Source organism: Nuphar pumila, chromosome 6, assembly GCF_984573655.1.
Source record: "Nuphar pumila chromosome 6, dmNupPumi1.hap1.1, whole genome shotgun sequence".
In the NCBI taxonomy this organism is placed as follows: domain Eukaryota; kingdom Viridiplantae; phylum Streptophyta; class Magnoliopsida; order Nymphaeales; family Nymphaeaceae; genus Nuphar; species Nuphar pumila.
In genome coordinates, this window is record NC_143254.1 from 105795395 (window position 1) to 105818160 (window position 22766).

The 22766-nt window shown below is 36.3% G+C and overlaps 1 protein-coding gene and 1 pseudogene across 2 annotated transcripts; one reads left to right on the forward strand and one right to left on the reverse strand.

The window, feature by feature from the left end:
* The first annotated feature begins 1499 nt into the window (after positions 1-1499).
* On the forward strand, positions 1500-20206 carry LOC149835549 (mitotic checkpoint protein BUB3.1). Of its 2 annotated transcripts, none has more exons than XM_090008576.1 (9): positions 1500-1736; positions 1846-1976; positions 8437-8519; positions 9184-9450; positions 18840-18915; positions 19179-19259; positions 19360-19438; positions 19549-19649; positions 19747-20206. In XM_090008576.1, the coding sequence occupies exons 1-9, from the start codon at positions 1617-1619 to the stop codon at positions 19832-19834; spliced, it is 1026 nt and encodes a 341-aa protein (XP_089864702.1). In that variant the 5' UTR covers positions 1500-1616; the 3' UTR covers positions 19835-20206. The 2 variants fall into 2 exon arrangements, with proteins under 2 accessions (XP_089864702.1, XP_089864703.1); XM_090008577.1 differs by having other exon boundaries at positions 1501-1736; positions 19360-19446; positions 19747-20155.
* On the reverse strand, positions 19915-22560 carry LOC149835550 (ATP-dependent Clp protease proteolytic subunit-related protein 1, chloroplastic-like; annotated as a pseudogene).
* Positions 22561-22766: the final 206 nt, after the last annotated feature.

Sequence of the window (22766 nt, forward strand, 5' to 3'; positions counted from 1 at the left end):
AATGAATATCAAAGTTGAATGTATAGAATCGTTGATTTCAGACTGGAATCCAAGTCCTAAGGGGAATGGATCCATTCTTGTATATTTTTTCTTTTTATTGTAACTCGCCCAAAATTATCTAACTTGTATTTGAACATTTTTGCTTTGAAAGATTCATATTAAAAAAAAAATTCAAATTTTTAAGTTGAAATTTTTTGAGCCTTACACTATTACTTGATTGTAATTTGATTTTGAAACCACATGATTCCAAATCATGTGATTGAATATCACAAGACATATAATGTGGTATGGAATCACATGAAAAGCGAGAAAATGAGCTCAAATGTGATTTTAATTCTCATTTCCACAATTTTCTCTTGTTTGATAATCATAAGAAATGGGGCAAATGAGAATCTCTCTCTCCCCAACGAGAGAACGATCGAGCAAATGCATGTTTGTCCAAAGTAGACCTTTGGATCTATCTTTGGTTTTAATTATACAAGCTGAATCTGTGTTTGGTTTGATAACTGTGTAGCTAGGCACTAGGAAGTATTAAGATATATATATATATATATTTATATTTATTATCCGAATAAATCATGTTTAGAACCGAAGATCTAGTTGCGCTGGTTCAACCTGCCAAACATATAATTGTTGCTGTTCTTTTTTAATTTATAACCCAAAGAAACTGCACCCGGCACGAAGATTGGTCACCCTAGCTCAGCCTGCCATACCTACGATCGTCATGCCGACAACGTAAAACTCTGAGGTTAGGACCCCTGCTCCCAGGGCTTATGTTAGACACTGGCTTATGCAGAGGGGCAACACCCATGAGAATCAAACCTTGGCTGTCCGTCTAGCAACCAAGGCCCCACCCCACTACCCTAACTCTTCCTGCAGCATGGTGGTTGTTTTCTTTTGTCTTGAGGTGGAAATTTTCAAAGAGTAGAACCCTCAATCCTTGTGCTCGGTGTTGGTTTGCACAAGGGAGCACATGAATCCAACCTTGACTGCAGGTCCGACAGCAAGCCCCAACCATAATGACAAAAGAAAAAAATGAAAAAATCTCGACAGCCAAAAACTCGCAGATTTTTTTTTTTGTAATTCTCACATTTTTGGGCCAAATCTTGACAATTAAAAAATATATATAAAAAAATTAAAATGAAAATAAAAAAGATTAAAAACACATTGCATTCGCTATAAATAGCCAATAAAACATAAATATTACGTTTAAAATTCGATATTTATGTTTCTGATGAAAAATTTGTGTAAAATTGAAAATATCGCAAAAAATTACTGTTTTTAACTTCCAGGTGATTTTTTTTGGGAGATTTTTGCTTGCTTTTCATAATTCTCGTGATATTTGAGGGACACCATCCAAAAGACCAAAATCAAATTAAGGGTGAAAATGGATCAGGTTCAGCTGACTCGTCCTTCCAAACACTGATCATTCTTTCACAAGTACGGATAAGAACACGATATAACTCGGGTTATATACCCAAACCGGACCCAATGGCAACTTCGCCCTCCAAGACAACAAGTCCAGCCGTCCCGGACGGCTTCCTCTCCTCCGATTGAAGTTTTGAACCCGCCCTCCCAATATCTCTCTCTCAAAAACCCTAATTCTGGTATCCGCCATGACGGCGATCCCTCCTCACTCCAGCGGAAGGGAGCTCTCCGATCCGCCTTCCGACGGTATCTCCAACCTCAGATTCTCCAACCACAGCGATCACCTCCTCGTCTCCTCGTGGGACAGTGTAATTTTTCCTCCTCTGTTTTTCTGATCTCCTTCTGTACAAGTTTTGATTTCTAGTGTTTTTAATTTTGAATTCGTTCCTGATTCTCGCTATTTTTTCTCCTGATTAGAGCGTCAGATTGTACGACGCGAGCGCGAATGTGTTGAGGGGGAAGTTCCTGCACAAGAGACCCGTTTTGGATTGCTGCTTCCACGATGATTCTTCGGGGTTCACCGCCGGTGCCGATCATACGGTTAGGAGGTGTGTGGATTGAAATCCTGGCTGCTTTGTTTTTTGCCCGGTTGTCTGTTCATTTTAGGGTTTTTTGCTTGTGTGGTTGTTAATTGATTATGGCCGTCCGGGGTTTGGGGTTTGATCACTGGTGTTGATCTCAGGAGCATGACTGTAATTTGAAGAGTCAATTGGGATGTAGAGCAGTAAAGCTGATAGTGGTATTTGGTTCATTATTTTGCATGGATGGAATTTTTTCGGTTTCCTTAATTGTATATTTGTGTGTATCATTATTAGAGAAAAATATGCCCTTCCAGCGTGAATATAGTCTGATACTCCAATCTGATCACAAGTATACGCACGCATAGCGATATTATTGAGTTACCAATTATTTTCTATCAGTTACTGCCTTTCAAACGGAGTAGTCACAAATGTGCTCACGATGTGTTACTGAAATGGTTAGAATAGTTCTGGGAGCCCTTGCATTTACTTTTGCATGAGGGTCTTTGTTTCAAAATTGCACTTGGATTTGGTGAACTGAAGTTCCATATGGTCATGTTTGAGTTGGTGGGTGTTCCCTCTCGTGTGTGTATCTTTCTGCACGCAGACACACACTTTTACTCCTAACAACTGGTTAGAAGTTTGATAATCCGGTGCTTTAGAAATACGGATGTGGATCTCGGACCACGAATGGGGGTGTTTCAGATACTCACAAAGAGGAAGTGTGTGTGTGTGCCGAGATCCTAGGATCTTAACAAAGGGATCTCTTGCCTGATGAAGTTTTTGAGGATCTCAGATAATCTGATATGAGATCTGAGACTATCCGAAATCCTAGGATCTTAATACATGGATCTCTTGCCTGAGGATTTTTTTGAGGAACTCAGATCCTCTGATATGAGATCCCTTATGTGTTGTGTGTGCTTCAGATATCAGGCCTGAGACTATTCGAGATCCTAGGATCTTAATACAGGGATCTCTTGCCTGAGGAAGCTTTTGAGGATCTTAGATCCTCTGATATGAGATCCCCTATTTGCAAAATTGGGATTCCGACATGGGCCCCTTACCAGATCTGACCCTTGGAACTCAGACCCAAGGCAATCAATGCACTCTAAGTGACTTGAGCAAAACAAGAAGTGACTGGAACAAGAGGAAATGAAGGGATTCAGGCAAATCTTTCTCGGCAAGATTCAAAAACCTTGGACCATTCAATTTATTGTTGATCAATATGTAATTGATTGAAGAACTTAGAATGGGTTCTACTGGGTTTGCTAGGATCTATTTTGGAACTTTGCTTATCTTGGTAGGAATCTATAGTATTATTCCGTGTTCAAGGATGGATTTTAAGATCTAGTGGCTGGTTCAAGCATGCTGGAATAGTAAATAGACCATGAAAAACATATCCAAAGGATCTTATCTGTGTGTTTTGTGGTTGGATCTAGCAAACCATAGGAGTGCACCAAAAATAATGTACTGTGATTTTGTACAACAATAGATTTTATCCTCTCTGAGTGTGTGTCAATTTTTGTTATGGTACTAAATCTTAGGGGAATGTATATAACTGTTTATAGGATATAGATAGACATTGCGTGCTTCAAATACTGTGGGCATTCTCATTCATAATTTTGTCTAAAAAATATAGGACAAAAAAACAATACGATTGTTCCTTTGTGTATTTGGGGGGAAGAGGGAATTTACTGGAAAGGGTTTTTGTCAATCTTTTTCATTTTGCAGAAGCTTATTGTTGTGATTTTCTTTTCACTGAAATGAACACTCCTTGTATTTCTTGATAAACTTACCTATTTAAGTGGGTTCTAACAAAACCATTTTGCATAATGTTAGTGTGACAGATGGGGTACAAAATATATTATGTAGGTTGGACCAATGTTGTTCGTATCATATGATACACTACCGTACGTATCGTATCGATGCAAGGGCACAATACGATACACACTCGTATCTGGATATGTACGCGTATCGTATGCACCGTACGATACAATGCCATACCCTACGATACAATGCCGTACCGTGTGATACAATGCCAACATACTTTAAAAAGGGCAAAACCGGGGTTTTAACTTTTTTAGGTTTTAAAGGGCTTTTGAGGGCCAAAACCCTCATTCGTATATAACATTCTCTAGAGCTTCCCACACACCCTAGGAGCCGTGTGGGGAGAGGGTTTTCTTGATTTTGTCAATAGTCCATTTCCACTATTTTTTCACCCAAAGAAATGGTTTAAGGTAAAAAAAAACTTATTTCTTGCTTTTATTGAGTTATTTTGGAGGAAGATGGCTTCAAATAATCCCGCATGGTAATGGGGCACTCGTGTAATGAGTGAAAACCGATTAAAAATTGAGTGCAACTATTGCCATACAATTTTGTAATTTGTAAGTTGTAACTGTGAAGCAGTGTTATTAAAAGCGCGCCTCAAGGCGCAAAAAGCGTGCCTCAAGGCGCAAAAAGCGCGCCTCAAGGAGCAAAAAGCGCGCCTCGCCTTAAGGCGAGGGGCTTTGTGCCTTGAGGCGTAGGCATAAGGCGCAAAAGCCCTGAGGCGCACGCCTTGAGGCGTACGCCTCAGGGCAAGGCGCTCCTCAAGGTGAAGCGTACACGCAAAGTTTGTTTTTTTTTCTTCTGGCTAATTCTTTGTTAGGTATCTGCACACACCAAAATGTGTTTTTTCATTAGTCTAGTGACTCCAGTTGGTAGAAGCCTTAAGTACTTTAAGTGAAGGGATGTGGTCCTTATCGACTCAGATCCTCTGCATGGACCATTGTTGATGACAACAACAAGCAACCCGCTTACTATTCAGAAAATGACAAGAATAAAAAAAGTTGTCATGATCATCCCTCTGCAAGCACTTCAATTAGGACTTGCAAATCTATCATCATCTAAACATATTAACTCCTGATTTGCATCCTTAAAAAGGCCTAAGAGAGCTAGAAATAGCCAAATCTGATACGATTTGAAAATGCACTAACAATATAAACATTAATACAAATAAAATAAAATATTAAAATATTATTTACTTCTACTATACTGGATTTTTGCATGTACCCTCTTATTAATCTTGTCTAGGGGTGTCAACGGGTCGGGTTTGGTTTGGACCCAGGATGAACCAGACTTGGACCAAATTTTCGGGTATGGCATCGGGTCCGGACCCAGGTCTAATCAGTCCACCATAAGAAAAACCATACCCAGACCTGATAAGAACTACATGAACCAAGCCAGGTAAATGTTAGGAAAACAGCGAGCAAGAAACAACTGGGACCCGCGCCGGGGGGAGCCCCCGGACCCCCCTTCCTGTAAGGGCAAAAACTCTGAATCAGGCTCCATAACTCATCAGTAAAACCATATTTTCTATCATTTTTACATTGAAAAATTATGGGTCTTAATTAGAACTCAGGTCGGGTTGGATATAAAATTTCACAAACTATACCTAGGTCCATGTATTAATCGGACCTTTGGGTCCGTACCCAAGTCTTAATTGGGTCTTCTTATTTATCACCATACCCACACCCTATAGGGTTTGGTTTGGGATTGGGTATCCAGATCCAGGCAAAGAAATCATACCCATTTGAGTCAATTTACCAATAGTGGTAGGTTATTAATTGAAGAGAATTTTGGTTTCTAATGTTTGAAAAACAACATAAATAAGAAGATCTCATGTTGTGAGAGAATTTTGGTTTCTTAGATACTTATGTAGATCAAGTTGTTGCATTAATGTTACTTTTACATGTTAATCTCATATTTTTTCAGTATTTATTTGAGATTTTTTATTTCTTGTTGGTTGTTGCTTCATCAATAAAGTATTTTTTATTTATTTATAATTTTAGATATTTTTTATAGTTTTTTTAAGTTTTCAATTTTTTTTTGAGGCTTACGCTTTATGCCTCGAGGTTTACGCCTTGCCTCAGATTTTGGTGGAGCGCCTCGCTACGCCTCAATGCTTTTCACAACACTACTGTGAAGTATTCATAAACTTGGGTTTTTTTGCTTTTTGATGAATCTTGTGGCATATTCTTAATTGAAGATATTACTATTTTGCATTGTTCTTGTGAGATTTGATGATTGATGATGTGTTATGTAGTTCATAGAGACATAAATGCTTCACATGTTATTTTATCATTGCATTTTGTGCATTTCATCATTGTTTTGTGTGTTATGATTTTTTAGATTTTTTGCTAATTTTTCTGATTTTGTATGTTTTTTTTCAAAATTTATGTTTTTTACTGTACAATACGATACATATCTTATTCTGGGCTCGACCGATACGGGTGACAATACGATACGTACAAACTTGGGTTGGACCATACAGTTGCTGCTCCTAGACCTTGTAGCTTATTGCACTTTGGGATGATGAAGTGGTTGGCCTTTGTGATATTACAAGTTTTTGTATATTCCTCTAGTCTGCATTCTTGCTAAAAATAAAGCAATAATTCATTTTTACCTTAGTGAACGAAACTGAATACTATGTCATGCATTTCATTTTCTTTATTTGGACTTCTTTAGGAGTGTCCTTGTGGTATAGATTCCTGCACACCAACACTCTCCTCTTCTTCTTTTCTTGTTCAATCGAATTCATGAATCGTTGATTTTCTCATGAAATCCTTCCCTCATAACTCTTACTTTTTTACTCTGCACTACTAATTTCCCTATTATTATTTTAGGGATCAATAATATTAGGCTCAACCCTCTATTGTTTGTTGATGAAATTGGTTCCCATCAACCTTACTTTACACTATTTTAACTTCATTATTACCTTATGAGTAGTTAAATCTATTTTCCATAACTAATGTCATATCATCTTTTTTTTTTCAACACCAACTTAGAACCATTTAAATGTATAACAGCTTGAGTGCTTGAGCCCCTTACAGTTACTGGAAATTTTCTATAAAAAGAGCATATTTATTTGGTGGGGGTAGTTTTTTTTCAAGTTGAGTATCTTAAATGCTTGTTAGTTGATATTGTTCAAGATACTATTTGGAGAGTGTAAATTGTAATATATCAGAAAATTCTGTCTTGGAAAAGAATATATATATATATATATATATGTATATATATATATATATATTACCTTCTTTAGCTTTGTAGTGAAGAAACTCCAATTTGTTATCTGCAGCTTCCTAGTTATATGACTCTATGAAGAAAATCTGCATACAAAGATGGTCAATGGATTTAAAAAATTTAAGCAGTGAAATTGCATAAATATAAGACTCCAAAAGTCAACAATCTTATGTTCTATATCCCATATGTGTTTTTTTTTTTGTGCGATTGCATCCCGTGGAAGAGGGTGCTGCGACAGCACCTTCTTCCGGGGAATACAAATCAGACTACACCATGGGGAAATGAATCCATGGGAAGGGGGTCCATCATGCAAAATGGGAGCTGCTTTCCTTGAAAGCAGATCCCATGTTTGCATTGCATGGCGGGGCCTGCAGAAATGGCAAAGGCACCCATGCATTTCTGCGGTAACTGCCCACTTTCCATGCAATGCAAACATGCCCTTAATGTTTTATGATGAATGTTCTATATCTTATTTGAAGCTAATCAATTTATCTCTTTGTGTCAAATGTTTGATTGCCGAGGAATTTTTCTGGTTGGTCCTGTTGGTGAAGCCATGGAGCTCTATGATTAAAATATGAGACTTTGGTTTTCTGATAGAGTTCTTGCAAAACTTGGGGGCAGGCCGAATCCTCATTCTCAATTAAAACCTTAGGTTCAGCTCACAAGGAGCATGGTTAGAGCTTGCTTGCTTAACAAAAAAGCTCAAGCTCAATCCCAGCTCATTTAGTAAATGAAGTGAGCGGACTCATGGTTTGGGTCGTTAAAAGCTTGATTAACTGGCTTAAACTTTTTCTGAATATGTAATGCATATATACAGATTATCTGTATGCCTTGAGAAAGAACAGCAATGGTGGCATTAGTATGGGTTTTTTTGTTCGTCTAGCTCATTTCTCATTTAATAAGTTAATATTTTTTAGTATCCTTTGGCTTGATCTTGGTTGGGCTGATTTCAAGCTCATTTAAGTTTGACTGAACTGAGTTTGACCCTGCTATTCTTTTACAAGCCAAGCGTGAACAACACAGGCTCTGGCTAGGCTCTGCTCGTATGCAGTGCCCTAGCCAAACAATGACAAACAAAGAGAAATGGTTCTTAGATCCTTCTACAGCATATTCCTGTCCCCCTTATAAGATAGATTCACAAAGCTGAAGAAAATGAGATGACCATTGTTGTTTTTCCAGTTGGGCTGTAAAACCTTAGCTGTATACTGGTTCACTTGATTATATCCATAGTTTCTAGTGGTATAATATTCTAATATATTTTTATTTTTTCAGATAAAAACCAACACATTTTTTTTATCCTTTTATGTTTGGGTCATCCATGTATCTTCTTTTGTTGTCATGGTTTTCATGTGTTCTTTCTATAATGTCTTATTTTTAAGGAAATGTGGAGCATGGTTACAAATTACAATATTTGATACTGATGTTTCAGGTACGTCTTTAGTGCAAGCAAGGAAGACATTTTGGGCAAACATGATGCTCCTGTGCGTTGTGTTGAATACTCTTATGCTGCAGGTTGTATTTTCATTGGTTGGTGTCACTGTATGCAGTATGATGTACACTTTCTCTTAGTTCTTTCTTGTGTAGTTGGCTATTATACTTGTCATCAGATATGCATAAGTTTGTTTCTGAATTTTTTGCTGATTATTTATGCTTATTTAACATAGAAATACGCTTTCAAATCATTAATGGCTTTTACTTTCTAGGTATATCTGGGAATTACTTTGGTAGCTATTGAAAAAGTCTCAATTTAGATAATCCGTTTGAGTACTGCTTACTGCTTGCTGCTTATTTGTCATATAGTCCCTCCCTCTGAGTACTATTACTTATTTATTCTTTTTACATTTTTTCCCTTTTTCAAGCTTCTTGTACCGTATTGCATTTTGGTGTTGATCTTTTGGAAATGCTTGTATCTTTATAGTCAGCCTTCATTTGTATATAAGTTTGTTTTACTCCATCCTTATTTGACGAGCTTAGGTCTTTTCACCAATACATAATGTAGTTAAGTCTCACTCCTCATGGCACTACAGTTTACCCAAATCATTATCATCAGATTTAAATTAGATAAACTATTCAAAATTCCTTCATAAGTATGTTTCAGGTGATCTGTGTATTTCAGTTACATAATTTTCTATTCCTTTTCTAGAGTCAATTATTTATTTGCTTGTTTCTTGTTTAGGACAACTGATAAGTGGTAGTTGGGACAAAACACTTAAATCATGGGATCCTAGAGGTGCAAGTGGTCCAAGTCGTAACCTTGTTGGGACTTATCCACAACCAGAACGTGTATATTCCATGTCACTTGTTGGCCATCGTTTAGTGGTAGCAACAGCTGGAAGGCATGTCAATGTCTATGATTTGCGGAACATGTCTCAACCTGAGCAAAGGAGAGAGTCCTCTTTGAAATATCAAACAAGATGTGTGAGATGCTATCCTAATGGGACAGGTACACCAATTCATCATTTATATGCATTGTGAATCCCCTCTCTTTGTGCTTTGGTTTTATATGGTCTTGAATATTCAAATTATTGAACATTGTTTTCAGTAAGCTGATTGTAAGACCTACTAGTTACTACCCTATATTACATAGCTCATATGCCATAATTGAAACACTTCTAACTGAATGATTCTTAACGTAATCCTGAATATGAAGAAATGGCTCTTATACTACAGATAACTAAAGAAAAAATGGAGTTGTTGATTATCATTCTTGTAATGTTTGTGCAGTATTTTGTAGTTGTTCCCGCATATTCCTCCCTTCTGCTCCTCTCTTCTTCATCTTCTTACCCCTCATCAATGTCTTCTGTTCTTCTGGTTAAGATGTGCTTGCTCATGTTAACATTTATGAGCCCAACCCCTTCCCAGTATATTTGCATAAAATAATGTCTGATTCTACAATGATTGATATATCATTTCTATTGGGACTCTGAGAAAATAAAAAGCTTGATCTGGATATCAGAAGTAATAGCAGGATAATTATTTAATGTGTTGCACTTGCATCTTGAGCGTGTGTCTAGGGCTGTCAACAGGATGGGGCTGACAACCCTGTCAAAATTCTGAACTAATTAGGACCCTATGTAAACATACCATACGGGTAGATAAGCTTCTGGGGTTGTATAATTGGGAAACATGCTTCCCATAAAATTTTCTGTGTTTCCTAAACGTTTTTGAAATGCAGTGTTTCCCAGGAAACATGGCACAAGTAACCCTGTGATAGACCCAGACCTGATCAACCATATCTAAAGTTCTAAACAAGGTTTTGGTTTGACATGAGATCTGACACAAATTCACTGCTTTCATATATAATATATTATGTTTGAGGAAAACATGGGTTTCAGCTGTGATGTCTATGTAGAGTCAGGCGACTCAGGCCTCCCTTTGATTTGACGTGAGAGACTATTTTATATTCGAGCAAACATGGACTCTGTAAGTTATACATACTAATCCAGTTTCAAATGGACTATGCTTGGGCATGGATCTGCTTAGGCTTCCTCATTGGAATTGGACACAATCTGTCTAGTCCAGCATTCCTGACCCAAATCTAACCTGTTTTGTAGACCCACTTAGAGTAGTATTGGTTGTGCTGGTTATTCAAGTGAAGAGTGATGATACAATTGAACCATTTTTCTACATGTTTTATTTTTTTCTTGGGTGTTCTTGCAAGAAATTTAAGCATCATTATACATGTCTGTCTGGATATACAGCCATGGCATTTGCTTCAACTGAATTGGCTGAATTTTTGTCCAAACTGGTGATATTGTGGTTATGCCTTCTGCCTCCACACTATATGTTGAAAGATGATAGCATAGTGACAAATATATCTGATATGTTGAAAATTTACACATTTTTTTGATGAATTCACAAAACTGACACATAAGGGAAAGAGTGAGCAATTTAGTTTTTTTCTCTAAAATTACATTTACCATTATTTTATTGTGATTTTTTATAAAATCATGATAAGTTCACTATCTTTAAACTATAAGCTTCTGATGATTTTGTTCCCACTTACAATTTTTTTAAATAACAAAAGACCTTAGAGTTTTTTTGATGAAGAATGCTGGGCTAAGGGCCCCCAATTTTGTTCAACCTGTGCAACATGTACAAAAACACAAAACAAAACCAAGATATACGAAAGACCTTAATCTAAAAGTAACTTTCAGGTTAAATTAAAAAATAACCTTAGATCAAGGTCTTTAGTCCATGATTGTAGTCCATGCAAGCTTTGAGGGGGCTTTTATAGCTGATGCCTCCATCCCCTCCCTCTCTCTTTGCCTTCATCCTAAATGTGGCACCAATATGGAGAAACATGTGTATTAACAAGAGTAATCTGTGTGTGTGTTAATGGTATCAACATCCACAAAGACATTGGATCCTACCAACTTGAGGTGATCATATTGCTAAAAGTTCTATATCTTGCCCTCCCAACCAATCCCATGCTAATATTCATTTAAATGCTTAGAAGCTCAAAAATATTATGTTATTAATTCTTATATTTTCTGATTTTTGTGATTTGTGGCTTTATCCTTGCTTCTAATTCTCAGAATAAATCTTTTATTCTTTTGAAATTCCAGTTTTTAACTGAGATTTTTCTAAATAATCTTTTTTTTTTTCAAAAATTATTCCTGGATATTCCCTTGCCAAGAGTACTCCGAGAATGATATTTGTGGCATTGGATGAGAATGTGATTTACACCACTATCAAGCAACGCTAATAAATCTATGAATTGTTGTGAGCTCCATTGCTCTTTTATTCACAAAGAATACCTTCTGGATTTGTTTCTTTTTCTTATTAAGTTTTTAGCTTTTCAACTACATGAAATCATATGTATCACTAAATTTAGTTCCTCCTAACATACTCTTGTTGATCTAAATGTCCTAGAAGTGTGCATGTGCGCACACGTGTGTGCTTTTATGTGCATTTGTATTGGAAAGATGGAATAAACACAATATACATCATCTTCATTTATATGCCTATTCATTCACTATTGTTAGGAATCTTTTACTTGTATACGTATGGAGAAGGCCTATAATTTTCATTATATGCACTTATGCAAGTATAATATATACTAAAATGCTTGCTAAGGTATGTTGGATGGTGTGCATGAATTGAAAGTATTATATACATTAAAATTAGTGAAAATATTTTGAAGTGTATTAATATTGTCATTACTGTATTTAGCTTATCGAAACAATTCACATCTACTTTTTTTCTTTTGCAAATTATCCCCTGCACCAAATACATGGACCTTAGATTTGATGGTATTGGATGAGTTACTTGTTCGGCGTGGAAATTACCACACCACTGGTTTTTAGAATCATTGTGCTTCTGAGAGTGTTGTGTGTTGAAAGTCGAAACCTTTCTCATACAATCCTGAAGTCATTACGTTTTGGTTCAGGATGAAATGAAGTGAGGATATTCCACAAAAGTACTTAGATCCGCAAGAGAGAGTGTCTAGAGAGACACTTGAACATAGCCCTTAAAAAAGGGTATAATGGGAACAAAAAGAAATAAAAATAATCTTTATTGAAAATGCTAAATTGCTTAAGAAGCATTGAATGTTTTAGAAGAGGGGTTGCACCCCTATATATACAAGTGGGAAGAGGAGAGCTCTTAAGGGGCTCTCTTTGTAGCCGTTGGACTAGTCCAAAGGTTACCTTTCTAGTTCAGTTCCAAGTGAAACTTAACTAGATAAGGTATGTCTAGTTCTATTAGAACTAGACACTAAAATAACTAAAATAAAAAAGGAAAAATACAAAAAAATAAAAGATAAAAAATATATAAATATATATAATAATAATACAAATATTATTATTATATATATTTTACATTTTAACACTCCCCCTCAAACTTACGGTACAATAAGCGAAAGTTTGTCTAAGAGGAAGTGAAATCTGGGAGCAACGAGAGGCTTTGTAAAGAAGTTTGTTAACTGATATTCTGAAGTAACATATTGCAAATCAATCGTCCCATGTAGATATTCCTCTCTGACGTAGTGACAATCCATTTTGATGTGTTTGGTGCGTTCATGAAATGTTCTGTTGCTTGCAATGTAGATCGCACTCTTGTTGTCACAACACATTCGTGAAGCTTTTGTTGCTTCAGCTTTCATATCGGCAAGCAGATGTCAGAGCCAAACTACTTCCATGGTCGTGGTTGCCATGACTTATTCAACTTCGGTGGATAAGAGAGAGAGACCTTTTGCTGCTTTTTGCACCTCCACGAGATTAAAGATTCACCTAAGAAGACACAAAAACCAGTGGTTGAGTGTCAGTTATTGGGATCACCTTCCCAATCAGCATCAGTATATGCAATTAAATTAAGGGAGGAAGAGGTAGACAAGAAAAGTTCTCGTGAAAGAGAGGACTGGATGTATCTGATGATACGCATGACTGCTCCCATGTGAACAGAGGTGGGAGCATGTTAAAATTAGCTTGCTGTGTGAACAACACGTGCTATGTCTGGTCTGACAATGGATAGATAGGAAAGTGCCCCGACAAGCTGTTTGTAGGGAGTAGGGTCTTCAATAAGTTCTCTATCATCAATCTTCATTTTAACATTGACAACTTCTGGAGTGTCTACTCTATTATCTTTTGTAATTCCAGACTTGGAAACAATGTCAAGAGCAAATTTAGTCTAAGATAATAAATATCCCCTAGGAGAATAAGCGACTTCAATGCCTAAAAAATATCTCAATAAACCTAAATTAGTCATTTTAAAGTGAGATTTAAGAAGTGTTTTGATGTTTTCAACTCCCTGTTTATCGCTTTCGGTGATGATTATATCATCCACATATAGAAGAAACACAATAATTCCTGCATCAGAATTTTTAATAAACAAAGCAGTGTCGGTCAAACACAATTGAAAACCAATATCAATCATAACACGACTAAACCTATCATACTAAGATTTTGGTGCTTTTTTAAGGCCATAAAGAGCTTTTTCTAAGCGAAGGGTTTTATCCTTAGGAATACTAAGACCGGGAGGGGCTTCCATGTTTACTTTTTCAACTAGCTTTCCATTTAGAAATGCATTTTTGACATTCATCTGAAATATGAACCATTTCTTGATGGAAGCTAAGGCAATTAAGGTTCTGACTTTTGTCATACGAGCAACAAGGGTAAAGGTTTTTTCATAATCAATGTCGTATTCTTGGGCATAACCTTTTTAGCTACTAATCATGCTTTATATCTTTCAAGAGTGCCATGACTTTTGGTTTTAACCTTATAAACCCATCGACATCCTATAGGTTTCTTGTCTAGAGGAAGGTCTTGAATAGTCCATGTAGAAGCCTTTTCGAGTGCATTTAACTCAGTTTTCATGGCTTTTATCCATTTAACATCATTTTTTGCTTGAGAGTATGCAAATGGTTCATCATATGAGTGAATTAATGCAATAACTGCCCTATATGTAGGTGAGAAGGATTCGTATGACACAAATTTTCTCGGAGGCCTCGAGACTCGGGATGACCGTCTGGTTGGAATGTCAGAATATCTTTCAAGTGCACATGGTTGATTAGGCTCTCGTCGTCTGGAATATTGTATACTAGTGTCTCTATGAGTTTCTTCATTGTCAACATTATGATCAAGATCAATAATACCTTGATCATTATCAAAGTTATAGTCAAGATCATATTCATCAGTTTTTGGTGTTAGATCTAACAAAAAAGAGTACTCAAAGAGTACTCAATGACGTCTTTTGTTTTTTCAAAATCAAAGAAGCTTTTTTTTTTTTAAAAAGGAAACATTTCTTGATACATATAATCTATCATTCTTTAAGTCAAAACACCTATAACCTTTTTTATTTTTAACATATCCTAAAAAAGCACAGGGAATCGCACGAGGAGAAAGTTTATCATTTTTGTCCGTAAATATAAAACACTTGCATCCAAATATTCTCAGTCTAGGGTAATCTGGAGAAAGGTTTACAAGTTTTTCAATTGGAGTTATATTTTGCAAAGAAGAAGATGACATCCTATTAATCAGACAGGTGACAGTTAAGGCAGCTTCTGCCCAAAAAAAATTGGGACTTGATTTGCTATTAATAAAGTCCTAATGGTTTCCATAATATGACGATGTTTACGTTCTGTCAGTCCATTTTGTTGAGGTGTGTATGAATAAGACCTTTGATGTGTGATGCCATGTAAGTTAAGGTAATTTTTAAAATCAGTGAACAAAAATTCTCCCCCTGAATCTGTGCGAAAAATGAAAATATCATTTTGAAATTTGTTTTTAACCATATTATGAAATGTCTGAAAGTATGAAAAAACTTTAGACTTATGTTTAAGAAAGTAAATCCATGTATGCCTGAAAAAATCATCGACAAAGATAACATAATAGGCAAATCCACCTTTAGAAATTGTTGGTGGAGGACCCCAAACACCCGAGTGTACTAATTCAAGTGGTCTTGAAGAAATAAAAGTTCTGTTCTGAAATGGTAATCTTTTTATTTTGCCAAGAATACAATCTTTACAAGTAAATGTTTTAGAGTTACAAAATTTCCCTAGATTTGGAAAATGTTGGATTTTGGCTATACGTGGATGACCAAGTCTTTTGTGCTACAACTCTAACTCATTTTTCTGAATGTTATAACAAAAGACATTCTTCAGCATTTCCAAAAAATCCATGTAATAGAGTCATTCTCTATGGCCTTCCCCAATCAGCTTTCCTGACTGACGATCCTGTACCCAATAACCATGAGAAGAAAATGGAATATTACACCCATGGTCAGATATTTGAGAAATGAATAAAAGATTTAAATTTAATTTGAAAATATATCTAACTTCTGGGATAATTTTTTTTTCAATTTTATGGATTTTTTTAAAAAAAATTTATTCATTTTATTTCAAGAGAAGTTTCATCAACTGTAAAAACTTTTGACACACTTGTTTTATTTTTAATACATTCGGATAGACTTTTATCATTTAGAGTCATATGGAATGAAGCACCAGAGTCGCCAAGGGAAGTTACCTAAATCAGAAAAAGATGAAGCAGCTGCCCCAGTCGAAGCTTCAGATGAAGAGGAAACTCCTTTGATGAGAAGTTGGAGAATCTTCATTAGCTGGGCCATAGAAACTGGTGTATCTTGATCTTTAGTCTCTGATCCAACAATCACAACTCTTTTTTGTCGAAGTTCCTTAAGCTTAGGACACTGAGGCCTATAGTGCCCTAGTTCATGACAATGATGGCAAATAACCTTTTTCTTGTCATAGTCACCACTTTGTCGGTTAAAATGTGATGGTTTATAAGATCGTACATGATTCCCTAGTCTAGATACAACTAGAACGGAATCATCTTCAGTCTTTGGAGTATTCTTCTCGATTCTGTTTTCCTCCATAGTTAGTTCCTCTATAATATCGACAATAGAGAAAACTTTTCCCCGATGAAGAAGAGCTGATTTAGTCGACTCAAATTTCGGTCTTAGACCATTTAGAAATTGATAAAAATGATTCATGTCAAGTTGCTTTTGACAAAGCTCAATATCCTCGGGACAATGTCATTTTGGCTCTAAAATAACCAATTCACCCAAAAGTTCGGACAATTCATTGTAGTATTCTCGTATAGTTTTGTCACTTTGGGTTATTGATCTAACCTTTTCTTGAAGATTGCACACATGTGCAATATCTTTGAGGGAATATATATTTTTGAGATATTCTCATGCCTTATCGGCATGCTCAAATTTGGCAAGACTAGCGCATTTTTTTATGTAACGCTATTGATTAGCCATGACATGATTTTAGCATGCCCTATTCTCCATTCCTTCCAACTTTTTTCATAGTTGGCTAAGGCTTTGCATTTCTCTCATTCGGTTATAAGAACTTCTTTATCACCTTCCATTTTGGTGAGAACAAGTTTAGGTTCTAAATCAGAACCATCTACTATGCCCCGTAGCCCTTTTCTTCATATGTGGTGCTTCATTATCGAAGCCCACATTACATAATTTGTGTCGGGTATGATGGTGATTTTATCATGATAATCCATCTTTTACAAGGGTGATAAAAGAATAATTTGTGTCATTTAACTTCGTGGGTATGATGGTGATTTTATCATGATAATCCATCTTTTACAAGGGTGATAAAAGAAAAATGAAGGAAACAACAAAAAGAAAATAAAGAGAAGAAAGAGAGAGTAAAAGAAAGCAGACAATATTTTGTTGTAGACGAGTGTTCTTTTCTCTCTTTCCTTCAAAAGAAGCTTCAAGAGCCACACTCAAGGTGATGAAACACCTTCGCAAGCTTGGCACGGAAAATGAGGCAAGAAATCTTCACAATGTAGGATAAACCTTGCTCTGATACCATGAAATGAAGTGAGGATCTTCCACAAAAGTACTTAGATCCACAAGAGAGAGTGTCTAGAAAATAGCCCTTAAAAAAGGGTATAATAGGAACAAAAAGAAATAAAAATAATCTTTATTGAAAATGCTAAAATGCTTAAGAAGCATTGAATGTTTTATAAGAGGGTCTGCACCCCTATATATACAAGTGGGAAGAGGAGAGCTCTCCTTGTGGTTAGAAATGTAACTGTTGGATACCTTTCTAGTTAAGTTCCAAGTGGAACTTAACTAGATAAGGTATGTCTAGTTCTATTAGAACTAGACACTAAAATAACTAAAAGAAAAAAGGAAAAATACAGAAAAATAAAAGATAAAGTATATATATATATATATATATATATATTACATTTTAACACAGGACACCACTGCCATTGGGAGTACAGCCTTCATAATTGCAGAATTCTGTTAAGGGAAATGGGCTTTCATCTATGAATCTTGAAACAAATAGTTATACCAACTAAAAAATGGTTTACATTTTGATGTCTTAACTCACACTTATGGCATCCCCCCAACATGGTAAAATTAATGGTTGAGATAAAGCTGCTTTGTACAATGGTTATTATTTGAAATAGTCATAAATCTTTTTTCTGGGATTTTCTGCCAAGGAAAAGCCTTACGACAATTGAAGTTTTGTCTCTTGGAAAATATTGGCAAAACATTGGTATATTGGTAGTTCATAAAATGTAAGAAAGAAAACACGAGTGTACAAAAATATTAGAAATTTAAAAACTGCAAAAACCATGTTATATTGGTAATGGTCAAGATCATGAAAACTTTGAGATATTATCAGGATTTCCGGGGCTTGTTAATATTTTGTAATAATACAGTGAAAGATCTCAATGGTATTTGTGTATTTGATTGCGAAGCAAATGCCAACTAGAACTATTTGCATTAGGAAAAAATTGTACTTACATTCTTCACAATCTAAACCACTATATTAATTTTCCTTGATTATCATTGGAGGCCCCACGGTTTCAGACTTTCTGTGTGTTGGTCCACTACATGAACTGAACCGCAATATCAAAATTTCTCAATTTTCATTAAGGAATCAGAACTCAATTTTATCAAAATTCTCTTTTCCCCCTGGTTTTGATGGAACATGGTTCCAATGTCACCTGATGCCAGGAATCCAAACGCTCCCAGGGAGGCTTTATGCATAGTGGTGCATTTTTTAAACACTAGCGTCAAATTTTCCCATTATTAAAAAAGTAATATTTGCTTCTCTGTTAAGCATATTTTCATGGATCAGGTAAGTTTTTCCATCAAATATTTTTTTCGCTACTTTTGGGTTGTGATGTTTTCATGTATCTTTCATGCTAATTTTCATAGGAAGTAGAGCCATTGTGATCGCTGGGTAGGTTGCATAAGCTCTCTTAGTTCCTTCCTTTTACCCTTGGTATGGTAAGTTGGTGAATTTGTTATTAAAAGAAGCTGTTTAGGTTGCACTTTCTCTTTAGTTTGGTGCATGCTTATCATAATCGATCCTGTGTCAATTTGATTTTATAGGTTTTGCGCTTAGCTCTGTTGAAGGTCGTGTTGCTATGGAGTTCTTCGATTTATCAGAGGCTGGTCAAGCTAAGAAGTATGTGGACCTAACCAATTACGTAGATGGTTATGAAATGTAGTTTTAAATTCACATTATTTTCTTGGTATCCATGATGTAACAGTAAAGTATCTAACTAAACTTTTTTCAGACCCACACACAACTTTATTGATCCCTTTTAATATCAATGGCCTGAATTAAAAGTCCATGATTTGTTTAGCCAAAATGTTTTTGTTTTTGATACAGCACAAGTACACGAGTTCATTCTAATTTCGCTAATGGATCAGGATTTTAATTTACAGATATGCCTTCAAGTGCCACCGCAAATCCGAGGCAGGAAGGGATATGGTATATCCTGTTAATGCCATTGCTTTCCACCCTATGTGAGTTTTGTTTTTTACGGCTGTCTTTACTTTCTATCCTATCGTGTGCTCGTCTCTTTACAACAGCTGATAACGTTTCTGAAAAGACAACCGCTTCCAGATATGGTACTTTTGCAACAGGAGGCTGTGATGGCTATGTAAATGTCTGGGATGGAAATAATAAGAAGAGATTATACCAGGTGAAAAAGTTACGGTACTAAGCCAGTTTTTGAGTAACCAAGTTTTGTAATCAAACAATCGTTTGTACAAGTTATAACAGTACTATTTTGTTTTTTGTCATTCTTTTTAGTACTCGAAGTACCCAACCAGCATTTCGGCATTATCCTTCAGCAGAGATGGGCGGCTGTTAGCTGTAGCATCCAGCTATACATATGAAGAGGGAGATGAGCCGTAAGTCTATTACCATGTTATACTTTGCAATTACTCTTCAATACCTCATTTGAGTTTTCCCAGTGCATTTTTTTCACCCCCTCAATTTTAATTGCAGCCATGAGCCTGATGCCATCTTCGTGCGCAGCGTAAATGAGATTGAAGTCAAGCCAAAGCCTAAAGTATATCCCACACCACCACCATAGAAAATAAATAAAGGATATGACGTGAAGATTTACAGCCACTTATGAGACCTAATCGGCTACTTTTTTTCACAAGTTTGTGTCTATCTAAATCCTGCTGGGGCTGCTTGGGGGCCGATTCCTTTTCACATGGCTTTTGAGTGAGCAAGCAGCATCTTGTCATAGTCCTGTTGCAAATGAGGGATAATCATGCGGAGGTGAACCAAATTAGCACGATGCTGAAAAACATATTTGGAAAAATCATCTACCATTTCTCTCGTAATGGACACCTTGTTCTTCAATTATCTTGTCTGCAATACCATAGTCAATGGCCTCTTGTGCCAGGAAGTACTTTGGACGACTGATTTCTTTAGCAATCTCCTCTTTTTGCTTGCCTATGCCTTTAGCTAACAACTCAATGTAGTAATCTGTTTTTGCATCAAGTTCTTTTGCCTGGTAAAAAAGGAAAGAAAACATTGTGGGGGAGGGAAAGACAATCTGTGTACTGTAAAGAATGGGAGTTGATATGAAAATCACCTTAATCCACATATCTATGACAGCTCCACTTGATCTGCTGACTTTTGGGAGATATATAATTTTGCTGGAATGCCATCATCCAAGTGAGAGATGTTTCATGCCAATGTAAAATATAAATCTGAATTTAATAACAAAAAAGGCTTACTGGAAGCATTTGGCATGAGCGCACGACAACCCTTTGTGCCAATTGCTAAGAGCATAGCAGCTTGGCCATATGCCATCCCGATGTTCAATGTGTACACTTCGGATTTGAGATACTAAGGAAACAAGCGGGAAAAACAAATATTAGACTAGCAGTAGTATAACAAAGGAGACAAATATTAAGCTTGTACGATCAAATGTTACCCCAGACAATAATGAAATTATCTTTTAATTGACTAATTGATTTAAACAATCATGGTTTAATAGTCGGTGCTATTGAAGGCACAGAACTACCCAGTATAAATCACCTTTTTCATATTTTTTAGATTGGACCTTATGGATGTGATCTACAAGATTTGTTTAGTAGAATGTGATTGTGACATGTAAGGGTTTTTTAAAGGTTTCTAAGATCAACAGCCTACAATGCACTAAAACTTCACAGAGACTCAAAAAGTCATATTTTTAGATCCAATATTTGATCCTTAGCAAGCAAACCATGCAAACACATCTATGATTTTAACCCAACAATCATGGAAACATCACAAACAGCAAAGAAGAAACATCATAAAACAAAAAAAAACCAGGTCAATAATTGCACTTTTGGCAGGGGTTTCTAAGCGGACAAACTGGACCACAGTAAAGTTTGACCCACGTAGAGTCTAAAATATTACAATGTTGAGTTGATAAATGCTAATAAAATAATTTATAACCATTATAGCCAATTTTCCCAAGTAATGAAAGCTCATCCCACAACCATGTCAAACAAATCTCGCCAGCACTTTTTGGGTGCCTTTGAGAGCCTCAGATCTCAGATCTGAGGATCTCAGCTCCCTAGGGATCTGATATCCAAGGATCTCAGATCCCTAGATCTCTGGTTTGGAAACCAAATACATGATTTCCATGGTTTTAAGAATCTCAAATCTGAGTATCTGAGGTCCTCTAAGAGCAGCTTGGATCATGGGCCCAACACCTTGATCTGCATGTCCACAGATCTCTCAGTGAGATCCCATGGCATTCAAACACGCCCTTAATTTTAGTCATTGATCAGAGCCATCTTAATCATCTATATGAAGAAAAGTTAAGATCCACTCTTACCGCTAGGCTATCTGCGATTGCATATGCCTCAGTCTCAGACCCAACAGTCTCCATCTTCTCGTTCTGCCAAACGATATAGCCGTAACTGATTATCATGGACCATAACAAATCTATAAAATAAAAAGCTGCAACACTATAACTTATTATATTTCAATATGATCCTCAATGAATATTCCAGAATGGGAAAATAAAATTCCATTTTAGAGCTTGCCTGTGTCCCAGATGAGTTTATATAGAGGTAGATTGGCTTTGTGGAATTGTCAAAATCCAACCACATAAGTTGTGCAACAAGAAGCTCGGTTACTGCTGGAACAATCTGGTGCCATAATAAAACAAGAATACTTGGCAACATAAAAATGTCCCAGCTAGCATAAAATCTAAGGAAACTGGAAAAACCGAGTAATGTGTAGTGGTTCTCCCTTACAGGCATTCCAAGGTCGCAAATTCTAGCATCCAGGAGCAGAGAAGGCAGATCAGGAGGAGGGCTCCTAGTTCTGCCATAACCTCTGTAGCCACCACGGTACATGCTCACACTCATACTGTGCCGTGAGGGACCATCTATTAGAGTAGATTTTGTATACATGCCCCCACCATTTAGATAGTTTGATGCAGACGATATACTCTCCTGTATCAAATTTTTAATGAAAGAAACTTTAAGCTCATATATTGAAAATGGAGAAAGGGCACCATGCAGCAACAAATTCTTTGTACTACACTGGATATACACTACTATAATATTCATGTTCTTCTGGCCAAAGAAAGCATTAGCTTGACTTGAGCTCTCAGAGAAAGGGAGATTTTGAATAATTAAGACAAGATATAGGCTCCAATAAATCCAACAGCAAGATGTAACACGATTTCACCTCAGTGACTCTCTGAGACTGTCTCATGACACGGTTGTCTTCTGTCATGAACATGTCCATCCGTGAGGGAGTAAGACCATAGAGATGCTTTGGGAAACTTTTAAAATTATCCATCACTGCACAAGAGAGGCAAAAAATTAAGTATAAAAGTGTACCAAGTAGAAATAACCCATATCATCCTGACATCTATCTATTGATATCACTAGCAGTAAGTGGAAAACATTGGGACGTCATGCAGTCAAAAAAGACAGAAAGCATATGCTTCATTGTGCACATAACAGATCCTACTGTGGAATATAGTCAGATATACAATAGAAAGA